Source organism: Moschus berezovskii, chromosome 9, assembly GCF_049115385.1.
Source record: "Moschus berezovskii isolate FMDL1 chromosome 9, NW_MosBer_1.0, whole genome shotgun sequence".
Lineage (NCBI taxonomy): Eukaryota > Metazoa > Chordata > Mammalia > Artiodactyla > Moschidae > Moschus > Moschus berezovskii.
The window spans coordinates 79,093,336-79,108,527 of NC_142468.1; the positions used below are offsets into that span (position 1 = coordinate 79,093,336).

The following is a 15,192-nucleotide window of genomic DNA, read 5'->3' on the forward strand; positions in this document are numbered from 1 at the left end:
AAGGTTTCAAACACTACTCCTAGTAAATTTGTATCTAAATCATTTGACCTAAATGATCAAATTATAATTAAAATACTCTGAGATAAAAGTTATAAGAGATGAAGTTTCTTATTTTATCATGTATGTGATGCCTTTTCTGTAAGATGGGCACTACTTAAAGTTAGGAACTAAGATTTAAAAAAATTTTTTTCATAAAATTGAGTTGAATGAAGTTAAATTGTGTTTTCATTTATAAAAGTTTGGAAATTTTAAAACTGACTCTTTTGACCAAACATATTAGTCTAGCAATTTAAAAACATTTTAAATACCATTAAGAAATATCACAGTACATTAAAGTCAGCTTACTTCAGATGCTGTTACAAAACAAAACTTTCATATCTTGAGGCAAACAAAGCACAAAGAAAACTGCATCAGCCGAGAATATGTAAAAGACACAGGTTTATAAACGTGTTGGTCCAGGAAGAAGATGTGAAGGACACAGGTTTATAAACGTGTTGGTCCAGGAAGAAGATGTGAAGGACACAGGTTTATAAACGTGTGGGGCCCAGGAAGGCTGAACGGAGACGTGGAATAGCTAAAGGAGACCAGTAAGATTATGTATCAATAATGCAAATAACAGAATATGTATGAGGTGAGAGGTATATTTTTAAAATAAATATTTTCCTTATAAAACAAAGCATGCTTCAAACAAATACAAAATATTTGTTACACAAAAATGTAGTAACTGACAAATTATCAATTTGTTAAACTTAGAAAAAGTTCTAACTTATTTCATAACTCAAAAGAAAAAACTTTAAATTTTTGTTACTCAAGTTAATTTAGTTCCAAGTTATAAATGGTACAAAATCTTGGTTTAAAAATGTCATTCTATGATTGTCTCAATTCATTTTGCCATGCCATGACAAAAAAAAAATCTTTCAAATGTTTTAAGTATTTAAATAATAAATACTGTTTCTAACATAAACTTATTCAAAGAACTGTTACATCAGTAGGCCAACATATATTAATTACCCTCTTAGTATAAACAGGAAATACTAATGACAATGCGTTGTAGAACTTAATACCTGCCAATTCACATGCAACACAATAATCAATCTGAAGAGGCTAATAAAATTTTAAGGACATGGTCATTCTCTCCTCCGATAACTCCATATGCTAGCATTCTCATCAACTGAATGCCAATTTCATGATCCCATATTTTCTAAACTCCTTGTCTCCAGGTTGGAATAGCCCTAAGGAGAAGAAGAAAAGAGCGTATAAATATATAGGGTAGTTTTTTAAAGTCTTGATTAAATGTTAACTTTTAAAAAGTATATAAATTTGTTTTATCTATACACTCTTTAAAAAGTTTATAATAAACTTTATTATAAAATATATATAAATTACATAAAATATATACAGCTCATTTACAGTTTATTAGATCATTATAGAGCACACGCCCATTCTAAGTCCTTCTTTACCTGTGTGGGATGTGTAGAAGTGGCCCAGAGCCTGTTGGTCCTATCTTTTTGGTCCGTTCTTCCCAACCTTTGGTAGGTTTATAAAGTCTAGAGGGATCTCTACTAACATTGTTTTCAACCTGTAATCAGAAGTAAAATGAGTGCCAGTTAATTTATATGAACGATTCAGTTTGTACTTCTAAGATCCTTAGTAACAGAAAGCAGGTTTAAGAAAAATATCTAATATTCCCCAGACAGAAATAAAACTGTTAATAACCTCTTCAGTAAACTTCTAATTGTGCTCATACAGCTAACATAAAATTTGGATTATATCAATCTACTAATAAAATGTTAACTTATTTTTTCTAGTTACTTTATTCTACCTCCGCTGTTGTATTTTTTTGTATTTCTCTCATGAGAGAAATCGGAGAAGGCAATGGCATCCCACTCCAGTACTCTTGCCTGGAAAATCCCATGGATGGAGGAGCCTGGTGGGCTGCAGTCCATGGGGTCGCTAAGAGCCGGACACAACTGAGTGACTTCACTTTCACTTTTCACTTTCATGCACTGGAGAAGGAAATGGCAACCCACTTGTGTTCTTGCCTGGAGAATCCCAGGGACGGGGAAGCCTGGTGGGCTGCCGTCTGTGGGGTCGCAGAGTCAGACACAACTGAAACGACTTAGCAGCAGCAGCATAAAGGAAATGTAATGCAGCAAACTATGACGGACAATAAATTTAAGATAAATAACCACCAGTAAGTAGTCCTTTGTTTCATCTGTGAGAGTCACTAGTATCTCTATCACCAATGAAATTAAACAATGCTTATAGCTGCTATAGATCTAAAATACAGGCTCATATAGGAAGAATGGGGGCTTCTCTGGTGGCTCAGACAATAAAGTATCCGCCTGCAATGCAGAAGACCCGGGTTCGATCTCTGGGCTGGGAGAAGGGAAAGGTGATCGACTCCAGTATTCTTGCTTGGAGAATTCCATGAACAGAGGAGCCTTGTGAGCTACAGCCCATGGGGATGCAAAGAGTTATACATAAATGAGCAATTAACACTTTCACTTTTTTTCACATTGGAAGAATGAAGAAAAGAACAAAGAGCAGGAAGAGAGAAGGAATTTAGGGTAAAAGAAAACAAGATGCTTATAATGTGAAATGGTAGAATTAAAACAGCTGCTTTGTAATTTGTAAATAAGTATGAAATAAAGGAGATGGAGATAAAAGAGAACTGGACTTTATGTTTGTATCCTTACAAATCAAAGAATTATGATAATGAACAATGAAAATAAATTAATCTCAGTGTACAGTACCTTTTCTTTTAATTTTGCCAGTTTTCTTTGTTTTTCTGCCTTCTCATCTTCCTTTAATTGTCTATTCAGAATTTTCAATTCAAGTTTATGTAAATCCTAAAAGACATATACCAACAAAAAAGATAACATTAAGAAGTAAAATTAACTAGAATTTGTTTCAAAGTTTAGTTGCTTGCATGTAAAATTAAATTACTTTAAATAGCAATACACCTTTAATATCAACTTTTTCCAAAAAAAGAAAACCTAAGAGCTTTATTTTCTCTGAATATCAATGTAACACATGCACTTCCTTTCTGAATCACTTTCTTTCAACTGTTTCTTGTTTTATTTTATGGGTCAGTCTAAAACTTCCTTTCTTTTAATGGGTAAAATTTTCAGTTATCAATACAGAGATGTCTGGTTTTAGATCTCTTGCATTATACTCCCTGTATAATACAAGGTTTTCTTTTTTTCTAAGTCTTTTATTATGTGACTTTCTTGCCTTTTGGGGAATGGATCTTTGGTCGTTTAGGGAGATTTTTATTTTTATGTATGAGCCAAAAGAAATACCATTAGTAATGTGTTTTTGCCTATTTTTTTTTATTATTTTTCTTTGTACTTCCCTTATTTTTTGCTTTATGAGTGTTGCCCATATTTGCATGTATATTTTGATGCAATTCATAAGTTTTCTCTCATTTGTACTTTTTCATTTTAAAGTACCCTTCCTTGTCTTTTTTTTAATGTATTTGAATTCCTCCCTATCTGATGAGACTGCAACTTCTTTCTTTGATTAGGATTTTTCTTGTATACATTTGTTTTAAAATCACTATAATCCTATCTCCCAGCAATAACCTTGATTCCTTTAAGTATACACTTGAGTATAATGTGCTAGACCCTAGGGTAAAGCATGAACAAAAAGGACAAAATCTCTGCCTTCATAGAGCTTACACTATGGTAGGAAGCTGGACAGTGACCAAATAAGCAAATCGCCTACGGGGCAAACCCAGCCAGTCTGGCAGAGCAGACAAGACCTTCATGGCCTGGACTGTGGCGCCTTTTCAGTCTGTCTTCTGCTGGCTTCCGTCTCCCCCGAAGAATACTGAAGTGTTTACAGTTTCCCCCATAAGCTAGTGTTACGCTCCTCCAAGCTGCCCATTCATGCTGTTCCCTCTGCTAGGAAGGATCTCCCCTTTGCTTCCCTCTCTTCTCTTTCAAGACTGAAGGATCACGTTCTGTCTCGCACAGCTGTGGTAAGCTTCCCTCCATGCAATCCACCTCCCAAAGTTGTCTGTCCGCACCTCAAGCACCAAACTATTTACCATATCACACTGAAGTCCCCTATTTGCACACCAGTCACCCCACTAGACAGACTATAGCCTACTGGAAAGCAGGGCGCACAGCCTTACTTTGGCATGCTAATGCTAGCTCCGGGCCAGACACATGAACAGCACTCAGTTAATTTTTGCTGAATTGAGCCTGGAAGTAATGCCTCCACGTGTATCACTGAGAAATTATTCAGGAAGTATATTACTCACTCTTTCTTGAAACCTGGAAATTTCAGCAGCAGCAGTTTTCCTCCTTTCTGCCTTTTCTGTCTTCTCCCGTACCTCCTTTTCAAGTCTCAAAAACTCTTCCTGCTCTCTCTTCTGTTGGGTGTGAGTCTCTAGCAGCAATTTTAGTTTACACTGGCGCTGGCGCTCGCTCTGCTGCTTTTTCTCTTTCTCTTCCTCCTCTTTTAACTGGGAAGCGTTTTTCATTGACATTTCTATACTTCTCTGCTTTTTCCAAGCTTCAATGGCCAATTTTTGCTTCTTTCTTTGTTCTTCTTTTTGTTTTTGATTATCTTCCTGTTTATTATGAGAAAGTACTTGTATGCTGTCTTTTTCCTTTAATTTGAAAATTTCCTCCTTTTTTTGCTGCTTTTTGGTTTTCCAATGCTGAATAGACTATGTGGTTAAAAAACAATGATAGCAAGAAAAAAAAATTTAATAACCAAAAGCATTTTATTTTTTATTTTTATTTGGCTGCACTGTGAAGCATGTGGCATCTTAGTTCCCCAACCTGGACCGAACCTGGGCCTCGACAGTGAAAGCACCAAGTCTTCACCACTGGATTGCCAGGAAATTCCCGCCAAAAGCATTTAAAAATACAACCTCAAATCCGTATCTCTTTCTACATAGTGACTGCAGTATGCTTGTTGCTTAGGTTTGAAAAGTGGTTTTTTAAACCAATGCAATTTTTTTCTACTTCTCTTTGTAAAAAATTTAATGTATCTTTTAAAGCACTAAATAACGGCCATTCCATTGGCCTTTCTCTCCCTCTTCGAATCACCAGGCACACAAGGACTGCGCCTCAGGAAGGCTCCTCCTCCCCTTTACCGCCTTCCTTCATGTTCGGGGGAAACAGTCCTTTCCTCCCATCATTTCACTTCTGCTTCCAATTCTCGTTCTAGGCTTAGAATCCTTTCTGAGTGACCCATCTCTGGTCAAATTCAGAAAAGGAGTTAAAAGTGAGGTAGGTGAGGATATGTGCCCCGAAGCCAGGTACCTGGGACCAAATCCTGGCTTTGCCATTTACTGGATGTAACCTTGGATGAGTTGTTACATGTTTCTGGCCTCATTTTGCTCATCTGTAAGTGGTAGGTAGCATTTCTCAAATATGGTTGTTCTGAAGTTTAAATGAGTCAGTGCCTGGCACATAGTGCTTCAAAATTGTAAAAAAAAAAAAGTAAAATAGCTTCATATGTTTATATGTGGGTATGTAAAGATTATTTAAAATTCTAGCAGCCTTTTCTATGCCGTAAAGGAAACTGAATTACTTTCCCCTGAAGTTCCTCATGGCATGTCATCAATTTTCAGGAAATACATTCTTATGCTGTGTGTACTACACGCGAGACAATGAGAGTAGGAGCCACAGGTGACTCAAACAATGCGAAATGCCATCTCGCCCAGCGCTACTCTTAAGTGCCAGTCCACAACAGTATCAGGGATTCATGCCAGAAGGTAAACCAATGTACTGCTTCTTCCAACCAGGAAGGTTTCTACAAAAAAACAGTCACTTGAACTAAATAGAATACTTACTGGGTAGCTGATTCTTGTATAATCACAATAACTCACTGAAGACCAGAAATAGTTTGCAAACTAACATCTAGTCCACGGACCAAGTTTGACCAGCACTGCTCTAGGTGACATAAGACATGTGCATAAATACTAGAACATATTTTAGAACATGCTGTTGCATAGCACACAAGACATATAAACAAGTGCTAGTGAAATTCTGAGGGGTGAGTAGGCAAAAGGAAGCGGCATATGATCTGGGCAGATGTAGGTAAGTTAGCAGTGGAGGGTGAAAGAAAGAAGGAGGTTCAGGAAAGTGAGAACAAGATAAGCAAGGGGACGTGGACCAGAAAGTTCCTGGAACGTCTGAAAAGAAGTATGTTCATTTAGGCAAAACATAGGATATATTAAAGGAAGTGGGAGATAAGAATGGTAAATTTTCTACTCAATCTTCTCAACTCAACAGATTTAAAATGCATTTCTGGACTTGCCTGGCCACCCAGTGGTTAAGACTCCATGCTTTCACCGCAGGGGGCATGGGTTTGATCCCTGCTCAGGGAACTTAATATCCTGCATGCCACAGAGTGCAACCAAAAAAACCCCAAAATACAAAACTGCATTCCTGATGCTATACGCCCAAACTTCCCACTTCTCCTCAAACATGTCCTGCTTCAGTGAATGGCACCTCCTCTTTCACACTCTTTCCTATATCACCCCGACATTCAGTCAATCTTCAGGGATCAGTAAACAGAGTGGCTGGGAACACAGAGAGAGTTTAGGTGGTTTACCTTTATTAGAAGAAGCACAGTCAAGGAGCACAGTCTGTTCCTTCACCCTAAACAGGTGGTTCTGAAACTCGAGCTTGTTAACAGAATAACCTAGAGGCTTTATTTAAACTCGGATTTTGGGGCCCCACCCCCTGAGTTCAGACTAGGTCTGGGGTTGGACCCTGCTAAATTCTAACAAGTTCCCAGGTGATGCTGACTTTGCTGGTCCCCAGACCACTTTGCTGGCCCCTGGAAAAAAATCCCAAATAATTCTTGTGTGTGAAGTCACTCAGTCGTGTCTGATTCTTTGTGACCCCATGGACTGTAGCCTACCAGGTTCCTCCATCCATGGGATTTTCCAGGCAAGAATACTGGACTGGGTAGCCACTTCCTTCTCCAGGAGATCTTCCCGACCCAGGGACTGAACCCGGGTCTCCTGCATTGTAGGCAGACACTTTACTGTCTGAGCCACCAGGGAAGTCCAAATAATTCTTACTAGATTGTTATTTTGAGTTTTTAAAAGTGACTTATGTTTCAAATTTTTTTCTTAATGTTTTAAGTGTCGACCTTATGAACATTCAACTTATTTTGGAGAGAAACAATAGCAACAACAAACCACCATCTATTTCCTCTAATACTTTACATGTAGAATCAAGTATTTCTTTAATGCTCCTTCTTGGGTATGTTGCCTGCTGAACCGTCATATCTTTCTTGTCAAACCAAATTGAATTAAAGTTTATTGCGCTCAAGTCTACAAAAAAAACAAACAAACAAACTTAGGACTATCTAAGCCTATGGTTCTTGACCAGGGGCAGTTTTTACCCTCCAGATGACATATGGTAACATCTGGAGATATTTGTGATCCTCACATTTCAGGTGGGGCTGCTAGCATCTACCAGGTGGAGGTCAAGCACGCTGCTCACCATCCTACAGTGTGCAGGACAGCCCTCACAGAAGAGAATCATCCAGTCCAAACAGCCAACAATGCCAGTGCTGAGAAATCCTAACCTAAACCAGAGCCAGAATAATAGTTTTGTGAAAATGGGACCTTTTAGGTATTTGCTACAATTAAGAGTTACTCTTTACTCTGGGGTTGCCAAAACTTTGAGTCTTTTAAAGTAAGTAATTATACTGCAAGGAGATCCAACCAGTCCATTCTAAAGGAGATCAATCCTGGATATTCATTGGAGGGACTGATGCTAAAGCTGAAACTCCAATACTCTGGCCACCTCATGCGACGAGTTGACTCACTGGAAAAGACTCTGATGCTGGGAAAGGTTGGGGGCGGGAGGAGAAGGGGACGACGGAGAATGAGATGGCTGGATGGCATCACCGACTCTGTGGACATGAGTTTGAGTGTACTCCGGGAGTTGGTGATGGACAGGGAGGCCTGGCATGCTGTGATTCATGGGGTCGTGGAGAGTCGGACACGACTGAGCGACTGAACTGAACTGAACTGAATACAACCAAAGTTCCAAAACTATTTAGAAACTTTTGAGTCAAAGAATTTTTTTTTCCTACTGCCCTCTTTATTTTCTGTTGAAAATAACGTGGACTTCACTAGTAAGATGACTTTTATCAAAAGCCTGGTTAAATCTGAATTTCCCATTTCCAGTGGACACAGGATGTTGACCATTCTCAGATGATTTCTGACTCACTGTATTCTTTCTTAGCGTAGATTACGCTGGATGTTGAGTATGTCAACTATAGTTCCACTAAAATAACTTCTCAATGCCTCAGTTTCAGCTACTATGAGACTGGGGAAAACTGTTAACATATCTCATAGGGTTGCACTAAAGTTAATAATATATGTTAAAGAGTGTAGCACAGTCCTAGAACACAGAAATATACAGTAAATATTAGCTATTACAATTCTTATTACCTCTTTTTTTCTTTCTTCTAGGGCCAGAAATTTTTGATACCATTTCTCATGCTGTTGAACATCATCCTGCGTTCTTCCAGGAAGGTGCTCCAAAACTTCTCCCATGAACGCTGGCCTCCCTTTATGCTTGCTTCTCGCCTTCACAAAGTTCTGGTGGTCGTAATCGTCCCAGCCCCCCTGGCGCCCTCCTGTTTGCTGAAGGAACGTTTCAAACTCTACCACTTCTTCTGGAAGAGCACTTGGTGTGACTCTGTCCACAGGAACTTTGCTCAATGCTGCTCTGAAAGCCTTCTCTGTTTCTGAATTACCCAAAGCCCATGTGTCAATTTTTCTTGATATGGCACTCAACTCATTATTAGTTGTTTTCTCTTCTTTAACAAGCTCTTCATATCTAAAATTTTAAAAATAAAAGTTTGAAAAGATACAAAAAAATCCATATAACCATTTGTTTTCCTTCAAATTTTATTATTCCAAACTCTTTTGATATCTTCTCCACTTCACATTATTAACATTTATAAATCTAAGCCTTCAAAGAGTTTCCTCAGAGGAAAAAACAATCTTTCAAACTCTTGAGAGTTTATAGACTCCAAATATAAATGAAAATTCATTTTAAACATGAAAAGCAGTCTAAAACCTAAAGCAGAAGAGAGGTATTATACTGCTTTTTCTTGAGAGTTTATAGACTCCAAATATAAATGAAAATTCACTTTAAACATGAAAAGCAGTCTAAAACCTAAAGCAGAAGAGAGGTATTATACTGCTTTTGTGTAAGACTAGTATTAAATTTGTAACAATAAAATATTTTACATACAACCACCTAGTAAAGAGTTATTAAAAAATAAAGGTAAATAATTTTAAATTAAAATGTGTTTAAAACATACATCAACCTCTGCTCTTCCTTAAAAGTATTAATTGCATTTTCAATTTCCTCCATCATTTCTCTGAGCTTTTCAACAACTGTAAAAACAAAAAAAAAGGAAAAATTATGTCATATTTTATTATGACTAAGAATTAAAAATTAGGAAGAAAATTAGAATGTTCTCTTAATTACAAAACATTTCTCAGCCTAAAGGATAAGAAAAAAATGTACTTTTAAAAAGTAAATTTTTATGATTCCAGTTTTTTGATCACAGATTTTTTTCCTAAGCATACATACCTTAAAAATTATTTTTTTCCAAAAAAACTTCTATATCACATATGTTTTCTGTGACTAGCACTTTTTCTTTAACAATATGTTGTAATTAACTTTCCATATCACATACATATGGTACTTCATTCTTTGTATGGCTACATGGCATTTCGTTGTCTAATGCTCAGGCATGCTGTGACTCACCGGGTCACAGAGTCGGACACGACTGAGCGACTGAACTGAACGCTACCCTAAATCATTAATTCTCCAACTGATGAACCTTTAAATAGATGCAATGCTGTAGTAACTATCTTTGCATATTTTTGGATGCTCAAATAAGTATTTTTATTTTTTAATTTTCATTTTATATTACAGTATCCTCAATTAACACTGTTGTGCTAGTTTCAGGTGTACAACAAAGTGATTCAGTTACAAATATACATGTATCTATTCTTTTTCAAATTCTTTTCATATTCAGATTATTATATAATATCAAGCAGAGTTCCCTGTGCTATACAGTAGGTCCCTGTTGCCTATTTATTTTTCAGTACATACATGTCAATGCCCAACTCCCAATCTATCCCTCCCCCCTCAAATAAGTATTTTTGGAGGGTAACTGATTGCTATAAAAAGTATTCCCACTTTACAGTATGTAAAATACTGTCACACTGTCCTTCAAAGAGGCTCGACCTATTTACAGCTCCTGAGAGTGCTCCTTCTCATGTAATTCCAGCCATTTCCAAAATAATAAAAAATGTATTATCATTGATTTAACTGACATTTTTATAATAATTAATAAGCCTGAGTACTTTCCCATATGTGTTTTGTGTTTGTTTGGCTATAATATGCAACTTATAATCTTTGCCCATTCTCTTAATTTGTTACCTTTGTTGCTTGAATTTGTAGTCACTCTTTACACATTATGGATATTAGCTTTTTAAGTTACATATATATTGCTGATATTATCCTAATTTGTATTTCAACTTTTCTGATAGGTTTGCGGTATTTTTGAATAGTCAATTATGTCCACTTTTTTCTTTATGATTTCGGACTTTTGTCGTTCTTATAAATTATAATATAATCATAAAAATATTAACCCATGTTCTTTTCTAACATTTTTAATGGTCTCGGATATTGACTAATTTTAGTGCTTATTATTGGAGAAGGAAATGGCAACCCACTCCAGTGTTCTTGCCTGGAGAATCCCAGGGATGGGACAGCCTGGTGGGCTGCCGTCTATGGGGTCACACAGAGTCGGACACGACTGAAGCGACTTAGCAGCAGCATGCTATAAGGAGTACAGAAGTGCTCTACATGCAGTCTGACTTCATTCCCATAGCTCTGAGTTAGGCTGCATGACTGTGTCTATCTCAGAGCTCAGGAAGTGAAAGTTCAAACAGATTGAGTAGCTTGCCTAAAGCCACTTACCCGACAATTCAAAGATTTGACTCAGCATGTCAGATTCTTAAGTCCATACATCTTGAGTGCTTTGTACCGCTTTAAGAGCCTCACTATACTGCTTTGATCTCTCAGGAATGAATGTTGGTATAAGGAAAGAGGTAAGGACACGATTTTGTCTTTCACAAATGACTAAAATTTGCCCTAATACTACTTAGGCATTCCCTCAAGTATTTGAAATGTCTCTGAAAGGCAGTAATTTCAAAAAGCAAATGATGGGAAAATAGTAGGCAAAGAATCAAGAATCTTTTCCTCTTTATCAGCTGAACCTGAATCTTTGCATACCACAGATTCTTTATCTGAAGCTGCTGCTGCTGTTAAGTCCCTCAGTCGTGTCTGACTCTGTGCAACCCCAGGGACTCTAGTCCACCAGGCTCCTCTGTCCATGGGATACTCCAGGCAAGAATACTGGAGTGGGTTGCCATACCCTCCCCCAAGGGATCTTCTCAACTCAGGGATCGAACCTGTATCTCTTATGTCTCCTGTATTGGCAGGCGGGTTCTTTACCACTAGTGCCACCTGGGAAGCCCTATTCATCCTATACATGACATTAATATCCGTTCTACTTCATAATTTATAAGAGTTTGATAGCATTTTAAAGATTAAAAAAATACATAAACAGCAGATATTACAGTTTTCCAAGGTTTCCTTATTAATCCCTAACAAAAAGTAGGGTTAAGCTCCTCCATTAATGCCAAATAGAAAAATTTATTTAAAAAGTATATATTTTTCTAATGAACAATAGAAAAAACTAATACATAAGAAAAAATAGAAAATGTAAATTTACTTACAATCAGGTGTAGGCTTTGCATCTTTTAACTGATGCTGAAGTTTCTTTACATTGTTGTATATTTTGGCCAATTGTTGCTGGATTTTTGCTCCTGTAAGGAAGAAGGATGTACTTTAAAATAACTCTATGACAAATGTGGTTACCAATTCAGGATTCTTCATACAAGACTGATCACCCTCACCTAGTAAATTACGTGAAGAACAATTAAAGAACAAAAGATGGTTTATGAGAATCCCAGGGACAGGGGAGCCTGGTGGGCTGCCGTCTATGGGGTCACACAGAGTTGGACACGACTGAAGTGACTTAGCAGCAGCATGAGTGGTAAAATGCTGAACCAACTCTTGCTCTAAACAAAGCATCTAATTTCCTCTAATATTTTAAGGCACAATAGGTTAAGTCTTATTATAACCTGTGCCAGGGAAATAGCCTTAGAAATATTTTTTTAACTCTGGAAACTGAGTTATTGGACACTCCAATACATGGATCAGTAGCATAATTTTAGTCATGTTTTATTCTTTAACAGTTTTTTCCTTTTTGCTGTAATTTATGGACATATTAAAAAGCAGAGACATTACTTTGCCAACCAAGGTCTGTCTAGTCAAGGCTATGGTTTTTCCAGTGGTCATGTATGGATGTGAGAGTTGGACTGTGAAGAAAGCTGATCGCCAAAGAATTGATGCTTTTGAACTGTGGTGCTGGAGAAGACTCTTGAGAGTCCCTTGGACTGCAAGGAGATCCAACCAGTCCATTCTAAAGGAGACCAGCCCTGGGTGTTCATTGGAAGGACTGATGCTAAAGCTGAAACTCCAATACTTTGGCCACCTCATGCGAAGAGTTGACTCACTGGAAAAGACTCAAATGCTGGGAGGGATTGGGGGCAGGAGGAGAAGGAGACGACAGAGAATGAGATGGCTGGATGGCATCACCGACTCAATGGACATGAGTTTGAGTGAACTCCAGGAGTTGGTGATGGACAGGGAGGCCTGGTGTGCTGTGATTCATGGGATCACAAAGAGTCAGACACGACTGAGCGACTGAACTGAACTGAATGGACATAGAGTTGATCTGAACTATTGTTAGAATATTAAAACTGTATAGCCAATATTAATGCTATGAATACTGACAAACTGCCCATTGAGAATTAACTTTATCTAACCACACCACCTAAGACAGCCTGGTGACACCCACTGGTGTCATAGTCATGGCCTTGAGGAGATGGCTCAGGCACCATTTACTGGTGTCTATGCTAGACGCTTCCCTGTAGCTCAGAGGGTAAAGAGTCTGCCTGCAGTGCAGGAGACCTGGACTCGATCCCTGGGTCAGGAAGATCCTCTGGAGAAGGAAATGGCAGCCCATTCCAGTATTCTTGCTTGGAGAATCCCACAGACGGAGAAGCCTGGTGGGCTACAGTCTGTGGGCGCGCAGAGATTCGGACACGGCTGAGACTGGCACTGCCATGCTGTGCTACAGGTTGCCAAGCGCAGCCACAGGGCCAGTCTAAAGTGAGGTGCTAGGCCCACAATAAAAGCCCAAGGAGCAAAGGGTCTCAATTCCATTTGCAGATGCTCTGGACCATCAGCAGGAAGACTGGATTCTTCTTTCATACTTCCCTTCTGAACTAGTAACCTTACTGTCATATTTACTTAAATTATGAGGATAAAGTCAAATATTCATATTTATAAATTTATATAATAACATTTGATCATCATCTTTGGGTATTTTACTTATGTACCTCCCCCTTATTTTTTTTTGCAACTCTTCCACAAATGAACATGAAACACCAAAAGGATCTGTTCAAAAGTCCTTAAAAACAATTATTTTTTAAAAAGTTTATCTTTAGGCTGGAAGCCAGTGCTAATATTCAAAACAAACCCAAATATGCATATATGACTTTGGCTTTTTCCATTTTTTATTAAAATCCCAGAGTTCTATAAAAGTAGAAACTTTACCCAATGTATTTTATAGGGTCTTACTCATTTTTGGAATTTTAGGTCAAGAAACTTTCCTAGTAATCAGGAAAGTGTTTTCTGTTGTTTCACATTTGCCATAGTTTGAACAGCTTCAATGATACCACTATAGGAAAAATGATCTTTTATTAATTCATTTGGAACTGACATTCTGCACTATAGGCAAAGTATTCAAGTACAACATTACATAAATGCATGCTAAAATGTGACACAATATTTGAGGTAAAGCATAGCTATTTAATGCTTCTGAGCTGAAACATGTGAAAGGGAAGTTTCTATATCCTATACTAATGCAATGCATTCCTTCTTCTCCAAGATAAGATAAACACAAAGTGTGAACAAAGAGAAGCAAAACTGTAGACAAAGGGAAATTAGAAAACAAAAATAAAGTGCCTTAAAAGGGAGAAAATCAAGTGACTTAAAATGCACAGAATGGAGATACTCTACTTAATGGCATGATGGAGAGACAGAAAGATCAGCCTTTTTGTCTGTAAAAGAACTGAGGGCTATTAAGAAACATCAATATTAAACAAGGGATGCTCAGATCCTTCTATGAATCAAAGAGGAGAACTGGAAATCTGGCATTTATGTTAGGTCTCACCAATCCAACAGAAGAGAGAGAATGATTCTTGCCACCGTCTGACAAAAGATGACTTTTTAAAATAGTGCAATCTTATATTCTGAAAGGAAAAACTTACTAAAAATTTCTTTTAATTAACTATAAAGGTGTCTCATGAGCAGTATAATCTCTGTGTAATAAATCTTAATATTTTATAAAGCTCAGTTGGTTGATAACCATTGCTGTGCTGTGCTAAGTCAATCCAGTTGTGTCTGACTCTTTGCGACCCTATGGACCATAACCTGCCAGGCTCCTCTGTCCGCGGGATTCTCCAGGCAAGAATACTGGTGTGGGTTGTCATACCCTGTTCCAGGGGAGTCTTTCTGACCCAGGGATCAAATCCACATCTCTTATGTCTCCTGTATTGACAGGTAGGTTCTTTACCACTAGCACCACCTGGGAAGCCCCTGAAAACCATTACTTTTCCTTTAATCAAAGTTAAGAAGTGTTTTTACTATAAAATAAGGACTTTGCAGTTTAAAAAATTTACTGTACAAGGAAACTAGATATTCTTGTAAAATTCTTTTTTAAGGCCAACATTTAGTACAGTTAATAATTATTAATATTCATAACAAGCAGTAGAACATATTCACTGTACAATCTCTAACATTTTCTTATATATTAGGTTGGCCAAAAGGTTCGTTTGGGTTTTTCCATAACATCTTACAGAAAGACCCGAACAAAGCTTTGAGCCTACCCAGTACTATTTCATCAGATGCACAGACAGCTCTCCTATGGTAGAAATGGCAGGTTTTATTAATATATCACAGACAAGTAAACTCAGGTTTA

At 37.5% G+C, this 15,192-nt stretch overlaps 1 protein-coding gene across 1 annotated transcript in view; it reads right to left on the reverse strand.

The window, feature by feature from the left end:
- Window positions 1–416: 416 nt before the first annotated feature.
- The window catches only part of CCDC112 (coiled-coil domain containing 112), a 31,334-nt gene continuing 16,558 nt past the window's right edge, over window positions 417–15,192 (reverse strand). Inside the window, exons 5-11 of the mRNA XM_055436034.2 lie at window positions 11,819–11,908; window positions 9,322–9,397; window positions 8,441–8,831; window positions 4,271–4,681; window positions 2,757–2,852; window positions 1,461–1,579; window positions 417–1,232 (exon numbers count right to left, since the gene is read on the reverse strand). Of these exons, the coding sequence (XP_055292009.2) occupies window positions 1,202–1,232; window positions 1,461–1,579; window positions 2,757–2,852; window positions 4,271–4,681; window positions 8,441–8,831; window positions 9,322–9,397; window positions 11,819–11,908 (1,214 nt within the window). The 3' untranslated portion in view covers window positions 417–1,201. The remainder of the gene's footprint in view (window positions 1,233–1,460; window positions 1,580–2,756; window positions 2,853–4,270; window positions 4,682–8,440; window positions 8,832–9,321; window positions 9,398–11,818; window positions 11,909–15,192) is intronic.